General features: G+C 46.3%; 1 protein-coding gene across 1 annotated transcript in view; it reads left to right on the forward strand.

The window, feature by feature from the left end:
* Positions 1 to 4,096: 4,096 nt before the first annotated feature.
* SMPDL3B (sphingomyelin phosphodiesterase acid like 3B) overlaps positions 4,097 to 26,913 on the forward strand; it is a gene marked incomplete at both ends in the record, with an annotated part of 29,023 nt that continues 6,206 nt past the window's right edge. Inside the window, 3 exons of the mRNA XM_079698234.1 lie at positions 4,097 to 4,175; positions 19,717 to 19,930; positions 22,443 to 22,540. Of these exons, the coding sequence (XP_079554360.1) occupies positions 4,097 to 4,175; positions 19,717 to 19,930; positions 22,443 to 22,540 (391 nt within the window). The remainder of the gene's footprint in view (positions 4,176 to 19,716; positions 19,931 to 22,442; positions 22,541 to 26,913) is intronic.

Raw genomic sequence — 26,913 nt, forward strand, 5'->3', positions numbered from 1 at the left:
TGTTATCTATATTAAATATAGTAGTGTGTACATGTCAATCCCAAACTCCCAATCTATATCTCCCCCCATGCCCTTTCCCCTTAGTAACCATAAATTTGTTCTCTAACTCTGTGAGTGTTTCTGGTTTGTAAATAAGTTCATCTGTATCATTTTTTTAGATTCTGCATATAAGTGATATCACATGATAATTTGTCTTTTTATGATAATCTCCAGGTCCATCCATGTTGCTGCAAATGGCATTATTTCATTCTTTTTAATGGCTGAGTAATATTCCATTATATATATGTACCACATCTTTATCCATTCCTCTGTTGATGAACCTTTAGGTTGCTTCCATGTCTTGGCTATTGTAAACAGTGCTGCAGTGAACATCAGGGTACATGTATCCTTTTGAACCACTGTTTTCTCCAGATATATACCCAGGAGTGGATTGCTGAATCATATGGTAGCTCTATTCTTAGTTCTTTAAGGAACCTCCATATTGTTCTCCATAGTGGCTGTACCAATTTACATTCTCACCAACAGTGCAGGAGGGTTCTCTCCTCTCCACACCCTCTCCAGCATTTACTGTTTGTAAACTTTTTGATGATGGCCGTTCTGACTGGTGTAAGGTGATATCTCATTGTAGTTTTGATTTGCATTTCTCTAATACTTAGTGATGTTGAGCATCTTTTCATGTGCCTCTTGGCCATCTGTACGTCTTCTTTGGAGAAATGCAAGCAGACTTCATTTTCTTGTGCTTCACTTTATTGCACTTTGCAGATGATGAGTTTTTTACAAATTGGTGTTTGGCAGCCCTGCGTCAAGCAAGTCTATTGGCGCTATTTGTCCAACAGCATTTGTCAGTTCGTGTCTCTGTGTCATATTTCGATAATTTTCACAATATTTCAAACATGTTCACTATCATTATATTTGTTACAGTGATCTGTGATAATAAGTGATCTTTGATGATGTTACTATTGTAATTGTTTTGGGGTGGCATGAAACGTGCCCCTGTAAGTCAGAGAACTTAATCCATAAATGTTGTGTGTGTTCTGACTGCTCCACTGACCAGCTGTTTCCCCATCTCTTTCCCTCTCCTTTATCCTCCCTATTCTCTGAGACACCACAATATTGAAATTGGGCCAATTAATAACCCTACAGTGGCCTCTAAGTAGTCAAGTGAAAGGAAGAGTCAATTGATGTGACAAAGTTTATTGTGGTCTTATTTTAAGAAATTGCCACAGGGACTTCCCTGGTGGCGCAGTGGTTAAGAGTCCGCCTGCCAATGCAGGGGACACGGGTTCGAGCCCTGGTCCAGGAAGATCCCACATGCCGCGGAGCAATTAAGCTCGTGTGCCACAACTACTGAGCCCACGTGTCACAACTACTGAAGCCCGCGCGCCAGAGCCCGTGCTCCACAACAAGAGAGGCCACCGCAATAAGTCCGCACGGGGCAACGAAGAGTAGTCCCCACTCACCGCAACTAGAGAAAGTCTGCATGCAGCAACGAAGATCCAACACAGCCAACAATAAATAAATAAACAAACAAATAAATAAATAAATAAAAGGAAATGTCCACAGCCACCCCAGCCTTCAGCATCTGCCACCCTGATCAGTCAGCCGCCATCAACATGGAGGCAAGACCCTCCTCCAGCAAAGAGATTACGACTCACTGAAGGCTCAAATGATGGTTAGCATTTTTTAGCAATAAAGTATTTTTAAATTAAGGCATGTACATTTTTAAAACATAATGCTATTGCACACTTAATAGACTACAAATAGTGTAAACATAACTTTTACATGCACTGGGAAACCAAAAAATTCATGTGACTTGGTTTATTTATTTATTTTTTAAAAATAAATAAATAAATAAATTTATTTATTTTTGGCTGCATTGGGTCTTTGTTGCTGCGCGTGGGCTTTCTCTAGTTGCAGTGAGTGGGGGCTTCTCTTCGTTGCAGTGCACGGGCTTCTCATTGCGTTGTCTTCTCTTGCTGCAGAGCATGGGCTCTAGGCACGTGGGCTTCAGTAGTTGTGGCTCACGGGCTCTAGAGCACAGGCTCAGTCGTTGTGGCCCACCGGCTTAGTTGCTCCACGGCATGTGAGATCTTCCCAGACCAGGGCTCGAACCCGTGCCCCCTGCATTGGCAGGTGGATCCTTAACCACTGCACCACCAGGGAAGTCCATGACTTGATTTAATCGATATTCGCTTTATCGTGATGGTCTGAAACTGAACCCGCGATATCTCTGAGGTATACCTTTATGTTAAGATTAAGCTGGTGGGACAAGCATACAATTATGTACCTTGAGATGCAATGTAGCAGGAAGGACACAAGACCACATGAGACGTCATCTTGCCAAAAAAATCAAATCTAAATGTCATCAAACTTCTAGATCTAACTACCAGTTTATAGGAAATATGGGGGACAGAAGAAAAACTTAAATGATAGCACAAAGAAACAATCAGCCAAATACTCCAGAATGTGGGAAATTTCATAGGACAAATGACCTGGTTCCACTGACAAAGAACAAGCAAAAGGGGGGAGGGAGAGAGACCTAACATTAAAGAGAGACTTAAGGGACACATCAGCCACATGCAATGTGTGGACCTGGTTTGGATCCTGATTTGAACAAACCAGTTGTAAAAAAAGGTACTATGAGACAATCAGGGAAGTTTAAACATTGACCAGGTATCTACCTGGTGGTAGTAAGGAATTACTATTGAGATAGGCTGGGACCTGGGACCCTCTTTGGGAGTGCCTTCACTTGCACCTGGGCAAATGTCTCCTTGAGCAACAGAAGACAAAGAACCTATAAGTGGCTAAAAATAACTGCAAACATGAGCAGCTGGGACAATTATGAACAATAAGATACAAAAAGGCCACAAACCAACCGCCACTTCTGAGGTGCTGGGAGCAAAAGCAGGGTACTACGCATGATCCCCACACACAGCACCACCAAGGGATGGGCAGACCATCTAAGTCACCCCTCCAGCCAGGCCCACTGATCCGCACCTACCCTCATCCCATTTGAAGAGCCAGCCCTCCTCCTTGGAGTGCAAGGAAGGGCTGTTTCTTGTTTTCCTCCCTCGTGCTGCAGCATGAGCCCCAGTAAAGCCTTGCCTGAATTTCTCATCTGGTTTCTTATGAATTTCTGTTGACTGAAGAGTCCAGGGATCCCAGGTTGGCAACATTATTTTTTTTTTAGATCTGCTATGGTATTATCATTGGGTTAGAAAAAGAGAATCCTTATCTTTTAGAGATATATACTAAAGTGTTTATGTGCAAAATGATATGATCTCTGGACTTGACTTTAAAATAATCCATCAGGGTTGGGGTGGGGGTACAGTAGAAGTAAGATTGGCCATGAGTTCATAACTGCTGTTGCTGGAGGATGGGTACTGGGGGTTCCTTACACTATTCCTTCTACTTTTATTATGTTTGTCAATTTCCATAATGAAAGAAGAGATGAAGCCTGTGTCACCTCCTCCCAGAAAGCCCTCTCACTTTCCTCAGTGGGTTAGAGCCCTCCTCTGGGCTTGTCAAGCCACCTAACACACTGAATGGCAGTCCAGTGGCTTACTTCTCCCTCCTGAGGGCACGGTGGCCTTGGGTCCCCTCTATCTCCATGGGACATGGTTTCCAGCATAAATGAGCAGATGACTCTTAGTCTTGGTTCGTTTGTGGTCAAGCATCTCGATCTCCAACAAGCAGTTATGTTCCTTTGATGGCAAAGCCCTGACATTTTATATGGTATGTTTGTTCTGCTGGGGTGGGGCAACATGAAAGCTTCAAAAGTAGTTATTTGCCTGTCATTGACTGGGGTCGAGTGAGTCTCTTGGAGATTCCAGTTGCAGGCTGTACCAACATTCTTTGAGGACCTGGCAGGACTGGTGCTGCTTCCTACTTGAGAGTCCAAAGTCCTGGCAGGTACAGCTCCTTGGGCAAACCCTGCTCACACCCTGCCGGGCAAAGGAAGAAAAGCCAGAGGAGCCAAACGCCTCCAGTGTCTGGGAGTGAGAGGACAGGAATTCTGCTCTGGTGTGTGGCCACCAACACCTAGTTGGGAAGCCTGTGGCTCGAACACTTGCTCCGGGAGAACCCGATGGCTCCCATGAGGCGAGCCCCCAGGATGAGGCTGCCCGAGCTGCTGATTTTCCTGGCCCACTGGGGAGTCACCAGGGCTGGACAAGGTAGGCACTGAGAAAGCCTGTGATCTCTCTGTTTGGTACTATGAACTCAGGGTCTAGGGCTGCTGGGAACTGCTCACAGAAAGCTGAAAATGCTGATAAAACTAGCAAGGCAGGGAGCTAGGCTGGGGATGCTGGGTGAGAGAGTTAGTGGGTGGTGGATGTGCTGTTTGAGCCTGAGATTTTAAGTGGGGTGACAGCTGGCCACAGGAGGGACATTGACATTTTTCAGAGGTGTGGATATGTAAGAGCCAGCCAGCTGGTAGAGGTAGAAGGTGGCAGGAAGATTCAAGAATTCATTCAAAAAATATTGGTTGAGTAGCTCTCAAATCTAGTATTTTATTCAAACTCTGCTGAGGCATTTTACTAACTTCATTCCCTTTTTAAAAAAAATATTTATTTATTTATTTATTTATTTATGCTGGGTCTTAGTTGTGGCAGGTGGGCTTCTTAGTTGCATCTCGCAGGCTTCCTTAGTTGCAGCATGCTGGCTCCTTAGTTGTGGCATGCAAACTCTTAGTTGCAGCATGCATGTAGGATCTAGTTCTCTGACCAGGGGTCGAACCCCAGGCCCCCTGCATTGGGAGTGCAGAGTCTTAACCACTGCACCATCAGGGAAGTCCCCTCATTCCCTTTTTGACCTGTAAAACACTTTAGAATTTCCTAACAGAGTTTACTCTTGTTTAGAAATTTGCAAGGGCTTCTTTTCCGCAAATGGCACCAGCAGATTATAATTTTGGCAACAATGTAGGTCTTAGTACCACCAGACTTTGACCTACATCATTCAAGATATAAGCTTTACCCTTGCAAGATAACTCCTATCTCTCTCTTAGAAAGAAATCAGTTAGCCAGACTTATCAAGAAAAAAAGGGAGTAGACTAAAATCAATAGAATTAGAAATGAAAAAGGAGAAGTAACAACTGACACTGCAGAAATACAAAGGATCATGAGAGATTACCACAAGCAACTCTATGCCAATAAAATGGACAACCTGGAAGAAATGGACAAAGTCTTAGAAATGCACAACCTTCCGAGACTGAACCAGGAAGAAATAGAAAATATAAACAGACCAATCACAAGCACTGAAATTGAAACTGTGATTAAGAATCTTCCAACAAAAAAAGCCCAGGACCAGATGGCTTCACAGGCGAGTTCTATCAAACATTTAGAGAAGCTTATCCTTCTCAAACTCTTCCAAAATATAGTAGGGAGAGGAACACTCCCAGACTCATTCTACGAGGCCACCATCACCCTGATACCAAAACCAGATAAAGATGCCACACAAAAATGAAAACTACAGGCCAGTATCACTGATGAACATAGATGCAAAAATCCTCAACAAAATACTAGCAAACAGAATCCAATAGCACATTAAAAGGATCATACACCATGATCAAGTGGGATTTATCCCAGGGATGCAAGCATTCTTCAATATACGCAGATCAATCAATGTGATAAACCATATTAACAAACTGAAGGAGAAAAACCATATGATCATCTCAATAGATGCAGAAAAAGCTTTTGACAAAATTCAACACCTATTTATGATAAAAACCCTCCAGAAAGTAGGATAGAGGGAACTTACCTCAACATAATAAAGGCCATATATGACAAACCCACATCCAACATCCTTCTCAATGGTGAAAAACTGAAACCATTTCCTCTAAAATCAGGAACAAGACAAGGTTGCCCACTCTCACCACTATTATTCAACATAGTTTGGAAGTCTTAGCCTCAGCAATCAGAGAAGAAAAAGAAATAAAAGGAATAAAAATCGGAAAAGAAGAAGTAAACTTGTTTACTGTTTGCAGTAACTTGTTGCACTGTTTGCAGATGACATGATACTATACATAGAGAATCCTAAAGATGCTACAAGAAAAACTATTAGAGCTAATCAATGAATTTGGTAAAGTAGCAGGATACAAAATTAATGCACAGAAATCTCTTGCATTCCTATACACGAATGATGAAAAATCTGAAAGAGAAACTAAGGAAACACTCCCATTTGCCATTGCAACAAAAAGAATAAAATACCTAGGAATAAACTTACTCAAGGAGACAAAAGACCTGTATGCAGAAAACTGTAAGATACTGATGAAAGAAATTAAAGATGATACAAACAGATGGAGAGATATACCATGCTCCTGGATTGGAAGAATCAACATTGTGAAAATGACTCTACTACCCAAAGCAATCTACAGATTCAATGCAATCCCTATCAAACTACCAATGGCATTTTTCACAGAACTAGAACAAAAAAATTCACAATTTGTATGGAAACACAAAAGATCCCAAATAGCCAAAGCAATCTTGAGAAAGAAAAACGGAGCTGGAGGAATCAGACTCCCTGACTTTGGACCATACTACAAAGCTACAGTGATCAAGACAACATGGTACTGGCATAAAAACAGAAATATAGATCAATGGAACAGGATAGAAAGCCCAGAGATAAGCCCGTACACATATGGTCACCTTATCTTTGACAAAGGAGGCAAGAATATACAATGGAGAAAAGACAGCCTCTTCAATAAGTGGTGCTGGGAAAACTGGACTGCTTCATGTAAAAGTGAAATTAGAACACTCCCTAACACCATACACAAAAATAAACTCAAAATGGATTAAAGACCTAAATGTAAGGCCAGACACTATCAAACTCTTAGAGGAGAACATAGGCAGAACACTCTATGACATAAATCACAGCAAGATCCTTTTTGACCCACCTCCTAGAGAAATGTAAATAAAAACAAAAATAAACAAATGGGACCTAATGAAACTTCAAAGCTTTTGCACAGCAAAGGAAACCATAAACAAGCTGAAAAGACAACCCTCAGAATGGGAGAAAATATTTGCAAACGAAGGAACTGACTAAGGATTAATCTCCAAAATATACAAGTAGCTCATGCAGCTCAATATTCAAAGAACAAACAATCCAGTCCAAAAATGGGCAGAAGACCTAAATAGATATTTCTCCAAAGAAGATATACCGGTTGCCAACAAACACATGAAAGGATGCTCAACATCACTAATCATTAAAGAAATGCAAGTCAAAACCACAATGACGTATCACCTCACACTGGTCAGAATGGGCATCATCAAAAAATCTACAAACAACAGGGCTCCCCTGGTGGCGCAGTGGTTGAGAGTCCGCCTGCCGATGCAGGGGACACGGGTTCGTGCCCCAATCCGGGAAGATCCCACATGCCGCGGAGCGTCTGGGCCCGTGAGCCATGGCCGCTGAGCCTGTGCGTCCGGAGCCTGTGCTCCGCAACGGGAGAGGCCACAACAGTGAGGGGCCCGCGTAAAGCCAAAAAAAAAAAAAAAAAAAATCTACAAACAACAAATGCAGGAGAGGGTGTGGAGAAAAGGGAACACTCTTGCACTGTTGGTGGTAATGTAAATTGATACAGCCACTATGGAGAACAGTATGGAGGTTCCTTAAAAAACTAAAAATAGAACTACCAAACGACCCAGCAATCCCACTACTGGGCATATACCCTGAGAAAACCATAATTCAAAAAGTCATGTATGGGCTTCCCTGATGGCGCAGTGGTTGAGAGTCCACCTGCCGATGCAGGGGACACGGGTTCGTGCCCTGGTCCGGGAAGATCCCACATGCCGCGGAGCGGCTAGGCCCGTGAGCCATGGCCGCTGAGCCTGCACGTCTGGAGACTGTGCTCCACAACAGGAGAGGCCGCAACAGTGAGAGGCCCGCGTACTGCAAAAACAAACAAACAAACAAAAAAAGTCATGTACTACAATGTTCACTGCAGCTCTATTTACAATAGCCAGGACATGGAAGCAACCTAAGTGTCCATCGACAGATGAATGGATAAAGAAGATATGGCACATATATACAATGGAATATTACTCAGCCATAAAAAGAAACAAAATTGAGTTATTTGTGGTGAGGTGGATGGACCTAGAGACTATCATACAGAGTAAACTAAGTCAGAAGGAGAAAAACAAATACCGTATGCTAACACATATATATGGAATCTAAAAAAAAAAATGGTTCTGAAGAACCTAGGGGCAGGACAGGAATAAAGACGCAGATGTAGAGAATGGATTGTGGACACGGGGAGGGGGAAAGGTAAGCTGGGACAAAGTGACAGAGTGGCGTGGACATATATACACTGCCAAATGTAAAATAGATAGCTAGTGGGAAGCAGCCGCATAGCACAGGGAGATCAGCTCTGTGCTTTGTGACCACCTAGAGGCGTGGGATAGGGAGGGTGGGAGGCAGACGCAAGAGGGAGGGGATATGGGGATATATGTATACATATAGCTGATTCACTTTGTTATACAGCAGCAACTAACACAACATTGTAAAGCAATTATATGCCAATAAAGATGTTAAAAACAAAAAACGAGATCAGGTTAGCAAATGATATAAAAACTTCATTGTTTGGGACTTCCCTGGTGGTCCAGTGGTAAAGAATCCGCCTTCCAATGCAGGGAATGCAGGTTTGATCCCTGGTCGGGGAACTAAGATCCCACATGCTGCGGGGCAACTAAACCCGCGCGCCACAACTATTGAGCTCCCGCGCCTCAACTACAGAAGCCCGCGTACCGCAAACTACAGAGCCCATGTGCCCTGGAGCCTGCGTGCCACAACTAGAGAAAGAAAAACCTGCACGCCACAACTAGAGAGAAGCCTGCGCGCCACAACCAAACATCCCGCATGCCTCAACTAAGACCTGATGCAGCCAATAAATAAATTAATTAAAAAAAATTTTTTTGCTGCTTTTCAAGACAAAGACAAGCTTTCCTAAGCTTGAATTTATAGTTATTAAAAAAGAAAACAAAATAAACAAGCAAACAAACAACAACAATAAATCAAGACACAAGAAAAAGAATGTCCTGGGCAATAAAAGAATTATTTTAAACAAAAATCATGTCATGCACTATTCTAGGAACTAGGGACGCGACAGAAATAAACAAAAGTCCCAGAGCTGGTGAAGCATTCCTTCACCTCCGGAGAAACCTCTGAAAGACACAGGAACAAAGAAATACATATTCCAGGAAATAACAAGTGTTATGGAGAATAATAAAGCAGAATAAAGGGGTGGAGAGGATGGCGGGGGGAGATACTTAAGGGATAGCCAGAGAAGAGCTGTCGAATAAAATGACATTTGATCAGAGATTTAAGGCAGCAAGGGAGAGAGCCACGTGGACGTCCAGGAGAAGAACATTCCAGAAGGATAGGACGGAAATTGCACAGGCCCTGAGGGGGACGCACAGGTAATGTGTGTGAGGAAGAGCCTGAGGCCAGCTGGCTGGAGCAGAGAGGATGGGGAGGGTGTGGGGAGGGATGTCAGGGGTTACAGGGGTGGGGGGTGCTGGTGGCAGCTCATGTATAAACCTGTAGACAATTTTAAGAACTCAGAGTGAAATGGGACATCCTTAGAGCTGTGGTGTGATCTGACTTGTGTGGGTTTAAAAGGACCCTTGGGCTGTTGTACGGAGAAGCGCCTGTGATGGGGTAAAGGTGGGGTGAGCAAGTGATCTCAGTTTGCCTGAGACTTTCCTGGTTTTAGCACTTAAATTTGGGCGTCCTTGGCAGTCCCTCAGTCCTGGGCAAACTGGGATGGCTGCTCATCCTGGTAAAGGAGAAGGAGCAAAACCAGTGATGAGGTTACTGCCACCATCCAGGGAGAGGAGGGCTGCTGGGAGATGGTCTGACTCAGGACAAGACTTGCTGACAGGACTTCCCTGGTGGCGCAGTGGTTAAGAATCTGCCTGCCAATTCCGGGGACATGGGTTCGAGCCCCGGTCCGGGAAGATCACACATGCCGCGGAGCAACTAAGTCCGTGAGCCACAACTACTGAGCCTGTGCTCTAGCGCCTGCGAGCCACAGCTACTGAGCCCATGTGCCACAACTACTGAAGCCTGCGTGCCTTGAGCCCATGCTCTGCAACATGAAAAGCCCGCGCACTGCAACAAAGAGTAGCCCCCGCTCGCCACAACTAGAGAAAGCCTGTGTGCAGCAACGAAGAACCAACGCAGCCAAAAATAAATAAAATTAAAAGAAAAAAGACTCGCTGACGGAGGGTGTGAGAGAAGGAGGACTCAGAGGCGACTCCAAGGTTTTTGTATCAGCAGCTGGAAGGACGAGGTCGTCATTTGCTAAGATGTGGGAGGAGGAGAGGGCGGTTTGATTTGGAACATGCCGTGAGAGGATGTGTCATTCCCTGGGAGGGTGACTGCTTGGGAGAAGGTCAAGAGTGGCCGTTCTCCATTTACTTGGACACAGAGATCCTCTTCCCCTCTGGGGGGCTCAGGACCCTGCCAGTTTGACTGGAGACTTAGGAATGATTGAAAGTATCTCCACCCCCTCACTGTTTCACTTTTAAATATGTTTTCTTAGAAATCCAAATGCCAGCAGGCACCCCCTTCCCAAGCCCAGGGTCTTAGTGGTTAAAAAGAATCTCCCCTGCCACCAAAGGCACTAAGATGTTTATTGCAGTGCTGTTTATAATAATGGAAAATGCTAACAGCAATAGAATAGCTGAATAGATTATGGTAAAATATTAAGTAACATTTATTAAGTACTTACTATGTGGCAGGCACTGCTAAAATTTTTACATGATATCCTCACAACAACCTTGTGAAGTAGGGATTATCAGCAAGGAAACTGAGCCTTAGAGAAGTTAAATAACTCACTCAAGGTCACACATCTAGTTAAGTGTCTGAGTCTGGACATGAACCCCGGCTGTACATCTTCAATCTGTTTATAAAATAATGTTATATAAAAACACACAAAGAGGGACTTCCCTGGTGGCACAGTAGATAAGGCTCCACGCTCCCAATTCAGGGGGCCCAGGTTCAATCCCTGGTCAGGGAACTAGACCCCACATGCCGCAACTAAGGAGCCCACATGCTGCAACTAAGGAGCCAGTGAGCCACAACTAAGACCCAGTGCAACCAAATAAATAAATAAATAAATAATTTAAAAAAAATAAATAAAATTACACAAACAACAGTAAGGAAAATAGCCAAGAAGTGCTAACATTTATTTTCTGAGCACTTATGATACGCCATGCTTGTGCTTGGTGCTTGACATATGCTGTCCTTTTAAAACCTATTTGAAAAATGAAATGAAAAAACCTCCTTTGATTTTTATAGTCCCTGTAAAGTAGGTACTATTACAATTATATCCATTTTGCAGATGAGGAAAATGAGACTCAGAGGGGACACAACACCCGCCCAAGATCCCACAGCTGGGAAGTGGCAAGACCAAGTCTGGACTCAGCCACTTTAACCATCATGCCCTTTGATGGGTCCTCTTGGGATGGTGGGTTTTATAGGTACTATTTTTTTTTCTCTTTTCTCCAAACTTTCGGGAATGTATACATCTATAATCTAAAAATGGAATTAAATTTAAAAAGAATTCCACAGCACCTGTAAGATTTTTCAGAATCCGGGTCTCTTCCTGAAGTGCAGACTTTTGAGACACCAAATCAGATAGCAGTCATCCCTGCTTTGCATAAAACCGTGGGGATTCTATGGGCTCCCCTGGTGGCGCAGTGGTTAAGAATCCACCTGCCAATGCAGGGGACACGGGTTTGAACCCTGGTCCGGGAAGATCCCACATGCTGTGGAACAACTAAGCCCGTGCACCATAACTAATGAGCCCGCACGCCTAGAGCCCATGCTCTACAACAAGAGAAGCCACGACAATGAGAAGCCTGCACATCACAATGAAGAGTAGCCCCTGCTCTCCACAACTGGAGAAAGCCCCCGCACAGCAACGAAGACCCAACGCAGCCAAAAATAAATAAATTAAAAAAAAAAAAAAACCAACGGCGGGGATTCTCTCTCCACCATCCTTAGTCAGGGGCTTGGGTGGGGCACCAGCTTGCTGGCTTTGTCTGCTCCCACACAAGCCCGAGACAACACTGCATTTATCCCTCAGCCTCTAACTGCAGAGAAACCCACAAGTCCTTTCAGTACGGGCCCGCATGATAGGAAAACATTTCCCCCAAGAATGATGAGCCTGCCTCGTGGAGCCGCTGTGAGGAGAGGGCAATCCATGCAGATAACACAAGGGGTCAGGAAATGTTGGTTTTAACAAGTGAACCCTCTGTGTTTTGGAAGGCAGTGGTTTACAAAGGAGGAGTTATAACTGAAGTGTTTGGGGTTATCGCTTAGTGTTAAATACGAAGGACTGATCTGAATCTAAAAACAACAACAACATACAAATGAACATACATTTGAACTTATTTACAAAGCAAAACAGAGTCAGACTTAGAGAACGAACTTGTGGTTACCAGGGGGTAACCAGAGAAGAACCGTGGCGGGGGAGGGATAGATTGGGAGTTTGGGATTGACATGTACACATTGCTATATTTAAAACAGATAACCAACAAGGACCTATTGTAAAAAACAAAACCAAAAACCAAAAATCAAACAAACAGAAAAACCGAAGGACTGAACTGGGGACCAACATCACTTTATGGTGGGTTATACACATAACAGACAAAAGTCATGATATCACTGGCAGGGCTTTCAGATAACCTTTGTGCAATACTCGAATCTTACACTTGAGGAAACAGAGGCTCCAGAGGAGAAGAAAAACTGAGGCCCATGGGGCAGAGTATCCCAGGGATTAAGCACTCAGGCTGGCTTGTCCACTCCACAGTCACATGCTCCATTTGAGATTACTCCCTTCATCCGGACATCCACCCCTTTGTTACTAGCATTGTTATCCCCATTTTACAGATGAGGAAACTGAGGCTCAGCTGAGGAAATCTCTTGTTCAAGTTGCCATCACCTGTGGAGGAGCCAGGATTCAAAACAAGATTTCCCTGAGTCCAAATTTCATGCATGCCGTTTCAAAAACAATCCATTGTCTTAAGCCAGAAAGCCTAGATCCTACCTTTTAGTGTCTATGTGACCTTGAGCCTCTATTTCACTATCTATAAAATAAGGATAATAGCAGAGGAGAGATTAAATTATAGTTAGGTGAGATCATGCACTTACACTGCAACGTGCTGTAAAAGTTTAAGGGATTTTTTTTTTAATATCCAAGGTCACACAGCTAGCTTGCGGCAAAGTACACCGTGATCATTTCTGTTTAGATACAATATGAAACGTAGGTCTGCCACTAACTAGCTCAGTTTCCTCATCTGTAAAATGGGTATAATAATAGAATGTATTTCTAATTTTGTTGTGAAGCTACATAGGCAGAGGGCTTGGCACAGCATCTGGCATTCAGTAGGTGCTAAATAAATGTCTTCCTTTTCTTGTCTCCAACCATAAGCAAGCTCACCTTTCGGACACTTTAAGACCTTATTAGATTCTAGGGCTTCCCTGGTGGCGCAGTGGTTAAGAATCCACCTGCCAACGCAGGGGACACAGGTTTGAGCCCTGGTCCAGGAAGATCTCACATGCTGCGGAGCAACTGAGCTCGTGTGCCATAACTACTGAGCCTGCACTCTAGAGCCTGCAAGTCACAACTACTGAGCTCGCAAGCCTAGAGCCCATTCTCTGCAACAAGAGAAGCCACTGCAATGAGAAACCTGCGCACCGCAACAAAGAGTAGCCCCCACTCACCACAACTAGAGAAAGCCTGTGTGCAGCAACGAAGACCCAATGCAGTCAAAAATAAATAAATTAAATAAATAAAATAAAATAAAGACCTTATTAGACTTTAGGAATGATTTTTGCAAGTCTCCTCTACCCCATCATGAACCATAGTAAAAGTATCTCACATTATCTATGATTTTATATATGTATGTGATTTTTAATGACATTTTTAATATTGCATTTGAAATGGATTGTTGGTTTCGATAGCATAGTTTTTTTTTTTTTCCTGAACTTTGGAAGCAATGCACTTTTTCAGGTCTCAGACATTTCCATGAGCCTTACAAAAGTATTAGGCCCTGGGCCCTGTATCTGTTGTCCCCAGTGTACAAGGTGGGCCTGATGACCCCTTTGGTGAAGAAGGAGGAGGGCCAGGAGACTTTTGCCTGCCCAGGCACAGGGAGAAGAGCTGAGTTCTCAGAATTAAAACTAGAATTAAAACTAGAGGGTGTGCTGTGCCGCCGGTCCTCCGCTCAAGGAGGACCAGCCAGAAGGGGACAGGATCTGTTTTCACATTGTTCTGTTTCAAGTGTCCTGGCCCCAGACCTGCACTTTCCTGAAGAGGACAGCAGCTGAGGGGACGCTGGGGCAGGCAGGGGAAGGACACAGCCACTCGCCTGGTCCCATCTCCCTTCCATGGTGAAAGGGGACTTTCAGGACACCCCAGGGACCAAATTCAAAGTAACTGCTGCTTTGCTTTGCTGAGTGCTTATGCATATTCTCATATTCTCTCATTTTAAACCTCACAATAACCATAAAAGCTGGGGGGCGCTGTTGTCCCCATTTTACAGATGAGGAAACAGGCACAGAGTAAGTTCACCCAGCTAGTGGGCACTGGAGCTGGAATTCCAACCCAGGTCTGTGTCCTCAACTTCTCACTGGATTTGATGCTAAATTTATTCAAAGTCTCAATAATTAATGAATAACAATGATAGCTAAGATTGGTATACCTTTTCTTGAAACTCAAAGATTATATGAATACTTTCTTACTGTAAAATATCCAAGCAGTATGAATATAGAAAGCATCTTAATTTTCATGAGATTCCCCAGGTGGGGCAACTGCATGGTAATGTGTGAGAAGCTCTGGTCCAAAGGATAAAGTGTTAAAGTGCCCAACTCCCCACACACTCCCAGTCTCACTCCTGGCCCTGCAGGTAATTGCCAGGGACAGTGGTGTGTTGAGAGTCTTCTGGACTAGCTCTTTCTTGTTCACTGTCTTATTTGATGCTCACAACAAGCAGGGCAGACGTCAAACGCCCTCAGGTCAGCTGGCTTGCCCAGAGAGCCTGGATTAAAAACCCAATAACCTGCCTCCCTCTCCAGGAGGTGCCCATCCTCTTCTCCATGACGTGATAATTAGAGCTTAATTCCTCACATTCTGTGACCAACTCCATAGAAGCCTGTGGCTCCCATCTTTTATGGGTAACATAGATGTATTATAAAAGCCTTCTGGGGGCTCTGAGTCAACATTGTGTCTCAGCTTTGCAGTCAGAGAGGTTGGGTTCGAGCCTCAGTTTCCTCATCTGTGAAATGGGCATAAGAATCCCACCTCACAGAATGGTTGCAAGGATGAAATGAGATGAGCATGTGAAAGGCACCTGGCTAACATTTTTTGAGTGCTTACCAGTCCAATCATCCTCCCCACAGCCTTGCTCATTCATCAACTATATGGGCATCTTCCACATCCCAGGCACTGTTCTGGGTGCTGAGGACACAGGGATGAACAAGACAGGCTTTATGCCCTCATGGGACTGACACTAAAGAAGGGGAAGATGGCTGACAAGCAAGCCAACAAGATAAGTTCATATGTGAGGGTGCTCTGAAGAAAATAAAACTGGGGGAGTCACATAGCTAGTGACCAGAGGAGTGGGAGGAAGTGGAACTTGAGCAAAGGTAGTCAGGGGAGACTTCTCTGAGGAGGTGACCTTCGAGCTGAGGCCTGAATGAAGAGAAGAAAGCAGCCGTACGATGACCTGGGGAGGACTGGGGAAGGTGGCAGAGGAGCCAGGAAAGAGGCCCTGTGAGGAGAGCAGGTGGGTGGGGTTGGGCAAAGCAGCAGAGGAGGGGTCTGTGATCAGACTCCACAATGAGGACACTGCAGCCTGAGGTGGAGCCCCTGCCTGGATCTCTGGCTCTCCCTGCCATTCTTTTCCTTTTTCTTTTTAATTAATTAATTAATTAATTAATTAATTTATGGCTTGCACGCGGCCTTTCTTTTTAATTGCAGCGAGCGGGGGCTACTCTTTGTTGCAGTGCACAGGCCTCTCATTGCGGTGGCTTCTCTTGCTGTGGAGCACAGGCTCCAGGCGCACAGGCATCAGTAGTTGTGGCACTCAGGTTCAGTAGTTGTGGCTCACGGGCTCTAGAGTGCAGGCTCAGTAGTTGTGGCGCGCGGGCTTAGTTGCTCCACGGCATGTGGGATCTTCCCGGACCAGGGCTCGTACCCGTGTCCCCTGCACTGGCAGGTGGATTCTTAACCACTGCGCCACCAGGGAAGTCCTAATGAACTTTTGTTGAATGAATGAGTCTCTTGACTGCATGGGATTTCACTGATGAGCTTCCACAATGCTCTTTTACTTGTAATGAGTACTTACCATATTTAATCTTTTGTCATCTTTGTTCAGTTCAATAAATTAAACATTGACTGAACACCTGCTGCCCACCAGGCACTGTGCAAAGCTGAAGGGGCTTATGGGGGAAAGCGGCAGGCAAACAGTGTGATGGCTACTATGAGAGGGAATGGGCCAAATGCTGTGAGAGCCAGGAAGGAAGAACAGGCAGATTCCTAACCACTGCGCCACCAGGGAAGTCCCTCTCTCTGCCATTCTTTCCATTCTCCTGGCCTCTCCTGAAGTCAGGCCTTTGAGGACGTGGGCCCGCACTCACGCACACACACACACGCATATACATACATACACAAAAAGCACATACACACATACGCACACACATGAACACACACATGCACATACATGCATGCACGCACATGCACGCACTCAGAGGTCCTAGGAAGTGTGAGGGAGGCTGCAAGGAGTTTCAGTTCTACGCTGACTAGTCCGGAGCTTGCAGGAAGAGACAAACCAAGAGCTGATGAGCCTCAGGCAAGGAGTTTCTGAAGTGGAGAAATAACCTTTGAGTACTTTGAGGGCTGATGTCAAAGCAGGCAGAATTGCTCCATGTTTGTGGTTAGTTGAGAAAGAGCTGGCTTGAGGCAGGGGAATGGTCTCTGCATGGTCTGCAGAGAAGGCAAGGGACCTACGTGCCAGAGAAAAGGGCAAAGGGCCTCTCGCTTCCACAGCCAACCTCGCCTGGTCTCAGGCTTAGAAGCAGGTGTGACCCACTCATCGCCTCTGGCAGAGGCTTAGGAAAGTCCACCAACTCTGCCCATTAACTAGTTGAAATGGGGAGGTTATTTTCTTTCCTCTGGCTTAGGATTTTGTCCCTGTAGAAGTAATTTCAAATATATTAGTGATCACAATTTGTGTGAAAAGTTTAAATTCCCGCCGTTATAAACAAAGACTTTCAATTTGGGTAAAAAATTAAAATGTAGGCATAGACTATCTACAAAAAGACATAGTTAAAATAAAAGGCACTGGTTTTACCCCCTTAGCAATCACATCTTCCTGGGAGAGGATAGGGAGCCAGAGGACCCCCACCATTTACCATGATATCTCAGGCATGTTGACCTCGAACCTTAGTTTCCTTATCTGCAAAATGAGGATAATGATGAATCCCTTCAGGGCTGTGGTGAGGATGACTATATAAAGACCATGGGAGGGACCATGATTTGCTTAATCAGTCATTTGCAACTTAGTGTGAACGTTTGTTTCTTGTTTTTTTTAAAATAAATTTATTTATTTATTTTATTTTGGCTGCATTGGGTCTTCGTTGCCACACATAGGCTCTCTCTAGTTGTGGCGAGCAGGGGCTGCTCTTTGTTGCAGTGCGTGGGCTTCCCATTGCAGTGGCTTCTCTTGTTGTGGAGCATGGGCTCTAGGCATGTGGGCTTCAGTAGTTGTGGTGCTTGGGCTCAGTAGTTGTGGCGCATGGGCTTAGTTGCTCTGAGGCATGTGGGATCTTCCCGGACCAGGGCTCATAACCCGTGTCGCCTGCATTGCCAGGCGGATTCTTAACCACTGTGCCACCAGGGAAGTCCCGTGAACAAGTTTTTGATCCTTTCCTGAGTTGAGGTTTAGATCAGGAGAGGTGGGCAGAAGCTCAGAAGCATCTGGAGGAAAAGTCAAGGAGTGAGATCAAGGTCCAGACTTTACCTTCAGGCCTTAGAGCCCCACTGAAGGCCCTGTGGTGGGGAGGGGGAAGGGACGGCTTGAGGGAGTGGGGGACTGACTAATCCAACCCTGAATGCAACAAAAGCGGGACCCCCAGGCCCATTTTCCTGGGATGGGGTGGGTGTTGACTGTTGGCTCTGAGTCTGAGTGACACAGGAAGTGGAGGAGGAAGTGACAGCAATGGTGGAGAGTGAGGAAATTCCAGGCCTCACCCCTGCTTTAGCCAGAAACAGGATTTAGGGCAGAGACAAAACCTGTTCAACGCCCTCCTTCAATAAGTATCATCGAAACCACTTACACCAGGCCTTGTGCTCAGTGCAGATGATAAAGCCACTCCATGTGGCCAGTTTCTTTGGATTCCGTTCTCTGTATCACACCAAGAGATTTTTGGCATTTTACCCCGCATCCAGAGTCACTAACAAGTGTACCCACAATAAGAAACTCAACCCAATCTGCAGTTACGTTCCTTATTTTCTGGCCTCGTACTTGTAAACTCCATTTCCACACATATTCCCCAGGTTTTTGCTGGTACTGATCAGCAAGATCTTACAATGCATTTGATGTGTCAGCCTTCTCCCAGGTCAGATTTTTTTTTTTTTTTTTTTTTGAAAGTTTTGCTTTATTTATTTATTTATTTATGGCTGTGTTGGGTCTTCGTTTCTGTGCGAGGGCTTTCTCTAGTTGTGGCAAGCGGGGGCCACTCTTCATCGCGGTGCACGGGCCTCTCACTGTCGCGGCCTGTCTTGTTGCGGAGCACAGGCTCCAGACGCGCAGGCTCAGTAGGTGTGGCTCACGGGCCCAGTTGCTCTGCGGCATGTGGGATCTTCCCGGACCAGGGCTCAAACCCGTGTCCCCTGCATTGGCAGGCGGACTCTCAACCACTGCGCCACCAGGGAAGCCCCCCAGGTCAGATTTTTGTATGTATTTCCCTGCTGAAAAGATTTGGCTCTAGTTATGGTCTCAGAGAGGTGAAGCAACTTGTCCACGTTCCCACAGCTAGTATGTGGCTCCAGAGCCTGGGCGCTTAACCCACCTTTGCTTTAAAACAAGCACTCTGCTTAGAACTCCCAAAGAGTTTTTTTTTTAATATTTATTTATTTATTTATTTATTTATTTATTTTTGGCAGCGTTGGGTCTTCGTTGCTGCGTGCGGGCTTTCTCTACTTGCGGAGAGCGAGGGCTACTCTTCCTTGCGGTGCGCAGGCTTCTCATTTTGGTGGCTTCTCTTGTTGCGGAGCACAGGCTCTAGGTGCGCAGGCTTCAATAGTTGTGGCGCGTGGGCTTAGTTGCTCTGCGGCATGCAGGATCTTCCTGGGCCAGGGCTTGAACCCGTGTTCCCTGCATTGGCAGGCGGATTCTTAACCGCTGTGCCACCAGGGAAGTCCCCCAAAGAATTCTTGAGGGTCACGCAGTCCATCTCACATGCTGCTGCTGGGGACACTAAGGTGGGGAGATAGAAAGGGTCTTGTCAAAGGTCAGAGGTCAGGGACAGAGCCAAGCCTGTTTCCTGCTCTGCTCAGTGCCTCCCTGGGCAAAACCCGGCTCTGGGTTCGGAGAAAACTTCCTTTTACCTGTGCAAGCTCCCTTCCCCCAGCCCAGGGTTCCCTTGACTCCCTCCACATCCAGGCTCAGGGAGAGACCTGCATTGAGCAGGGTCTCCTTGCCCCTGCAGGGAAGTTCTGGCACGTCTCTGACCTGCACCTTGACCCAGACTACAAGGTGTCTGAAGACCCCCTCCAGGTGTGCCCATCCGCTGGCTCCCACCCGGTGCCCAGTGCAGGCCCCTGGGGCAACTACCTCTGCGATTCTCCCTGGATCCTCATCAACTCCTCTATCTACGCCATGAAGGAGATCGAGCCAGAGCCAGACTTCATCCTCTGGACTGGGTGAGAGCCATCACCACAGCTACCCTTCCCCGGGCCACTGCCTGTGCCCCCTGCCTGCCTGGCACCTTCCCCACACCATCTCCCTTAGTCCTCACCAGCCCTGTTGCAGAGAGGATGAACCTGAAGCTCAAAGCTTGTCCAGGGGAGCCTGGGCCTGGCTGATTCCAGGGTCTGTGCCCTTGATCTTGTGTCTTACGGCCTCAGCAGAATGTGGCTCTCACTGAGGCTGGGGACAGGGTCATGGCATGTCTGGGCATGTGGGGAACTCCCGGATTTTAAGTTGGGGGTGGGCGTGGGGGTCGATGAACACTGGTGCCACTCCCACTGGGGTTTGGGGACTGCAAGCCCCAGAGATCCAAATACAGGGAGGGGAGAAGGTAGGAGGGCTGAAGGTGAACCAGCATTGGGACCAAGTGTCCTGGTCAGCTGCAGGCCACCCCCGGCTGCCCTGGCCCTGGGGATCCTCACTGGTCAGAGCACTACTCTGTGTGGAGAGAGCTTGAGGGGTGATTTCAGCTCAGCCACAGAGATGCCATTTCTGCTGTTCATCCATGGATGCTGCTGGAAGTCCTCTGACTTCCCTCAGCACTCGAGGTCCTTCCTTCACTCATTCGCTCCTTCCCTCCCTCCCTTGGTAGGTCAGCCTGTCTTGTGCTCACCCCCAGGAGACGGGGGGAACGGAGGTGATAGGGACCTGGACCCTCCTTCAGGGAGCTCATGGTCTCCTGGGCGACACAGACAAGGCCACTGACCATTATATCCCAGTGAGGAGAGAGGGTCACTGGGTGGATGGGGGAGCTTCACAGGGCAGGAAGTGGTGAACCAGGGAGTGGGTGAGGAGGGCTGGCAGGAGCTCGGGCTGCTTGTGCCCTCCTCCAGCCTCTATGGACACTTCTGTAGGGAAGGCGGGATCAAACCCATGTCATCCCCAGCTGTCCCTCAGTGTGACATGGGAGTGATCGGAATGACCCTCAGATGGACTATGTGGTCAGCAGGGGGAGGGGCGAGGCTGGACACTTAGGAAATGTGACAGTGTCTCAGGAGGGGCCTGGGCAGCTCTGGCTTCCCTGGGCTCAGGAATTCATCTAAGGAGAGAGTGAGATTTAGGCCACGACCCTGGCCTCCTGCTCTCTGAGGAGGGGCCCTTGGAGAAATGTGTAACATTCTAAAAGATTTGATCCCTTTGGGAAATTCATGACCCTTTAACAGAAGCATGATTTTTCTGGGAAATCTCTGGGACTTGCAGAGGTGTATGGCATTGGACAAGGTGACCTCTAGGACCCTTCATAATTTTTCAATTTCTAAGAAATTGGACCTCTCCGGGAGAATTACAGTCCCTTGGGGGATAACCTGTAGAAATTGGATGTGTTTTTGCAATCCCCTGAGGGATAACCTGTAGAAATTGGATGTGTTTTCTATCACACAGAATTAAAGGCTCCAAACTAGAAAAAAAATGGAATTTTGTTCTATCTTCGTATTCCTGGCCTGTCCCCGGGGAGGACAGGGCTAAAAGGCCCCTCTTACTGCCCTAATGAGGATATCAGAGGCACAGTAGGATGTAATGGATGTGAGCATAGATTCTGGAGCCAGGCTGACTGGTTCAAACTCTGACTCCACCACTGTCTAGTTGTATACATTAGGCAGGATCCTTCACCTTTCTGTGCCTCGGTTTCTTTATCTGTCAAATGGGACTAACAATAAACCTATGTTGTAGGGTTATTATGAAGAACAAATTAGTGGATAAGGGTACAATACACAGAAAGTACCCAGCACCAAGTGAGCCAGTGTGGGCTGCCAGTAGCGGTCTCAGGGCGATTCAGCTAATTAACTTCCCTGGGGAGTCTCTGGCCGCCCCGTCAGTCCAGCAGAGTCCTCAGGCTTTAGTTGTGAGGGCTTTTAGCATCCCCCAAACCTCCTTGCCCACTTCCTCCCCCACCTTGCTGCACCTTTCTAAGGTGGATCCAGGAATTTAGGTCTGTCAAACGTGGGGGACTAAATGGTCCTGGGGTAGGTCCTCGACCTACCAGAGTAGATCTGAATTCTATATTCTGAAGCCAGCTCCAAACTCCTTAGAACCCTTGGGGAAACTCAGAACTCAGACACGGCTTCTCCATCCCAAGCTCCCCAGGGGCTTGCAGATGAGACTGGAAACCCAGAGCTTCCCTCTCAAGACCATATTAACTGCAACCTAGCAGCTACTACATTTTATATATATACTTTTCCCCCTTTACTGAAGTCTCACAAATACTCTGTGTGTAGGTACCATTATTGTCCCTATTTTATAGATGAGCTAACAGAAGCTCAGAGAGGTTAAACAACCAGCCCAGGGACCCACAGCTGGTCAGTGGCAGAGCCTGGGTTTGGACTTTGTCCCACGGGATTCCCAACTCCAGCCTGGTCATTCCCCTTCAGTAGCTGTCTGAGGCCCAGTTCTGCAGTCTCTTTTCTCATGTTAGAGCCATCCCTTCTTTTCCTTGTGCCACTTCCCGAGCTGCCCGGTGGTGTTTTGCAGTGATGACACGCCCCACGTGCCCAACGAGAACCTGGGAGAGGCGGCCGTGCTGCAAATTGTGGAGAACCTGACCGAGCTCATCAGAGAGGCCTTTCCAGGTAAGACTGTGCCCCAGGTCCCCACAGCATTCCCTGATGCCCAGGCGGTGCCTGGCACAGTGGGACGACAACAGCAGCAAAATGCAGAGGAACGATCTTTACCCGTGGACAACGATGGCTGCTGGCCAAGTCCTGTGCCAGGCACTTCACAGCGATTGTGTCTTACCTTCCAACAACCCTGTAAGGAACACGAGAGTTTGTCGGCCTGTGGATACACATAGACTCCTGTTAATGGTGTTAAAAAACCAAATTCAACTGAGTAAATCTGAAGATCTATTTGGCTGTATTCAACAATTCATGAATCAGGCAGCATCCCAACTAGCAAATAGAAAGGAGCTCCAGGAACTTCCCTGGTGGTCCAGTGGTTAAGACTGCACTTCCACTGCATGGGGCGCGGGTTCGATCCCTGGTGGGGGAACTAAGATTCCGCATGCTGTGCAGTGCGGCCAAAAAGAAAAGAAAGAAAAAGAAAAAGAAAGGCACTCCAAGGAGCTGTACGAATGGAAGGTTTTATAAACAGAAGGCGGTGGAAAAAGGAAGATTCTAGCAAAAAGTGGATTGTTTCAGGCAAGGTTACCTTCATTTAGGGGAAGGGGTGGTGTCTATCAGGCAGATTTCCTCACTAGTGCTGACCAGGTAATTCCAGATTGGCTGTTTAAAGGTCACATTCTTGGGAGAGGCTGAAACTTCAGTTAGGTTAGGTATTAACTTGGTTAATACCTAACTTGGTTTGCTGACCTGGGGCTTAGCACAAGTAACTCCATTTTGGGCCTGTTGTTTCTTTTTTAATAAAGGAAATGCCTGACATTTCACTGGCTTCTGTCCTGACAGTTTTAACACCAGACTCACAGCCCCTTCTCAAGGCATTTACTGTTATATTTAGGCATCTTCCCTGGGTAAGTCTCACGTGGGCTCGCACACAGCCCTTGCATCCTGCTGTGGCTCTGGAATTGCCATCTACTGCCTTTAAACCGTCCCAGCTGCTGGGACTGTGGGGAGATGCTGATTTCCAGCCAAAGTGCTGTTTCGTGGTGTAATCCAAGGCCTTCAGAGCCTGGGAGAGCAGGCCAGGACTGTGAGTGATTATGATAGCAGCCCCACGGGACTTGACAGGGAGAACGTAGCCTGGGTGCTCTATCTAATGGCCCTTGAAAATGGCTTTAATCAGGCTGTGCCAAACACAAGGTCCTGGGGGCCGAATCAGGCTCTCAGCCCGCCAGCTGGACACCTGTGAAAGCAGACCCCTAGGACCCCCCTCCCCATCGTCCAGTCTCCTTTGGGTTCCAGCACAGCTGCTTCCTCTAAAGGTCTTGGTCATGGGTCCCCAGGACCCAGATATGAAATAATGATAATAAAAATAAGTAATAGCAGCAGCAAGAACAACTATATGTATCCATGTATCAAGGGCTAAGTGTCAGGCACTCCTCTAAGAATATTATATGCCTTAGCTCATTCCCTGTCAGGAATGAGACTCAGGAGACTCAGAGAGAGTGGAGCTGTCTCACATTTTTACTGATGACAAATGTGAGCCTTGGGGTCAAGGAAACAGGCAAGGTTGAGGATGCAGATCCTGGTTTGAGGACATCTCTTACCTGTCACTCCTACTGCCACTCCAGGAGGGGCTCCCGAGCTGCTGTTACCATCCCACATCTGTCCCCGAGGCAATCTCATTTCTGACACCTCCTTCCCTCAACGTAAATCAGTTTGTGCAAAGAAGTTGCCTTGATGCTTCTAGTCTATGTAACTCAACCCAACCCAACCCAACCCAGATATGCTTGGGCTAGTTCATCTTCCAGCAGAAGTCGCTACTAGGTTCAAACCAGGACACTCTCCCCCATGGCAACAATAGGTATTATTATCCCCAACGTATAGATAAGGAACCTATGGCTCAAAGCTAGTCAGTTCCTAGGGAGGGATTCAAACTCAGATCCAACACTGAGCACTCTTTTCTCTGCTCCACATAGGGCTTCAGGAATAAAAGTGAAATAATGGATAAGAAAATGCTTTATTACTATGACTTAACATACAAGTGTAAATAAGATTTTACAGTTTATAACATGCTTGCACATTTACTGAATTTCCTAAATCCAAGATACCATTGGCTATAAGATGTTTCATTGTTTTATGTATCGTTAAGAAAAAAAATGCTCTCCGGGGAATTCCCTGGTGGTCCAGTGGTTAGGACTCAGCCCTTTCACTGCAGGGGGTGCAGGTTCAATCCCTGGTTGGGGAACTAAGATACTGTAAGTTGCATGGCGTGGCCAAAAGAGAAAAAAGAAAAAAAAATGCTGTCCATTAAAGTATGACACAGAACTTTCTCATGGCCTCAATGGTAAGGCACATCCCACTTATAGAGATGTTAAAATATGAACACATTGGAAGAGGTGAAATGAGGCATTATCTTATTTGAGAATGGTAGCAACATAGGTCAAGCAGAACACCCCCTATCATAGAGATAAATAAGCTGAAGCAACTTGTTGGAGAAGAGGAAGGGACTGAAATTTGAGATTTTGGTTCCATGTCATGAGTTCTTCCTGCCACGTGCACCTGTGTCCCCCCATCAGAGTCACTGTGAACACTGGTCCCTGTCTTTCCACCGATGGTAAACACAGGTGTGCAAGGCAAACTGATCCAGGTCCCAATTCAGGTTCTGCCACGCTCTAGCTGGGCCATCCTCTGGACACTCAGTGTTCTCCCTGTGCAAAATGAGGAAAATAATGGTACCCGCCCAAAGGGTTGTTATGAGGATTAAATAAGGTAATCCATTCATTCATTTAGTCAGTCAACAAATATTTGAGTGTCCTCAACGGGTGAGACAGCACGCTAGGGGTAGGGGATGTGGCCGTGAACAAGATGCCAGGTCATGCCCTCATGGAGCTTAGGCTTGTAAGGATCTTCTAACAGTGCCCGACACATAGAAGTGGCAAAAACCTGTTACCCCAAAACTGGGTTTGCCTCTTGGTGGGTGTCAAGCCAAAAGACACAACCAAGCCAAAGATCAGGAGAAGGAAGGATTTATTACTTGCAACAAGTAAGGAGAAAACCAGGGATCTTTCCAAATCAGTGTGTCCTTGAACAGCAAAATTGGGGGAGCTTTTAAGCTAAGGATATATGCATATTCATGAAGGGGCTTGAGCAGGAGAATGCAACTTAGAATTGGGGCAAAGGTTGACAGAGTCCAAGCTTTAGTTGATTGAAGTCACAAGGGTCAGCAAAGGTCAGCATCATCATTCCTTAGGTTCCAGTTGATCTCATGGTTGAGGGGGTTTAAATTCTGCCAAACAGCTCAAGACAGTGCTTCAGGCTAATCTTTACCATTGAAACAGAACTGGGAGTCTTTACAACTGATTTATTATCTTTGCCCTTGTTACTTCTCTTGCCTGATAACAGTCGTTTGTTCTTTTGTTCCCTTAAGATCATTGTTACTGAGATCTGTTCAAGGGCAAGCATTGTAGCCAGGCTTAGATCCCAGAATGGCTTAGGCCAAAAATGGCTTCTCTTATGTCTCTGGGGACCCCCCCCACCTTATCTGCTTATCAACCGGGAGAGATAACCTCCCTTCTCATCTGCCTTTGGGATGCTAGGGATTTGTGTTTTCTCTTAAATGAATTATTTTATTTTTTTAAAATAAATATCAGAGCTGTATTTAATTCTGTTGTTTATTTATTTATTTATTTTTGGCTGCACTGGGTCTTCGTTGCTGCGTGCAGGCTTTCTCTAGTTGCAGTGAGGTGGGGGGGTGCTCGTGGCAGTGCGCAGGCTTCTCATTGCGGTGGCTTCTCTTGTTGCAGAGCACGGGCTCTAGGCGTGCGGGCTTCAGTGGTTGTGGCATGCAGGCTCAGTAGTTGTGGCTTGCGGGCTCTAGAGCGCAGGCTCAGTAGTTGTGGTGCACAGTCTTAGTTGCTCCGCGGCACGTGGGATCTTCCCAGACGAGGGCTCGAACCCATGTCCCCTGCATTGGCAGGCGGATTCTTAACCACTGCACCACCAGGGAAGTCCTTAAATGAATTCTTATGGCTGCCTGCATCTATGTTAGAGAGGTGAGGTTTTCTTTCAGGCAGTCACAGCCATGACTTCTGGCTTTGTGAATAATTCCTCATGGGAATTCTACGGCCTCCTCCTTTGGCAGAGCTTAGCATTTCCAGATCTTGTAGGCTATACAGGGTAAAGGGTTTGTTAGAATCATTTTTTTCAAGTAGGAATTGGAGGCACCAGGCTTCCTCATTGGTTCAAGTTCACTCCCTGGGGTAAGCCAAGCTCATATAAGGGCAAGGCCCTGCCTTGAGCTCAGAAGAGTTTTTGTTTACTATCAAATATTTATTGAGCAACTACTACATGCCAGACACAGATGTAAAATAAAAGCAGGAGTGAGG

This window comes from Hyperoodon ampullatus, assembly GCF_949752795.1.
Source record: "Hyperoodon ampullatus genome assembly, chromosome: 2".
Taxonomy (NCBI): Eukaryota; Metazoa; Chordata; class Mammalia; order Artiodactyla; family Ziphiidae; genus Hyperoodon; species Hyperoodon ampullatus.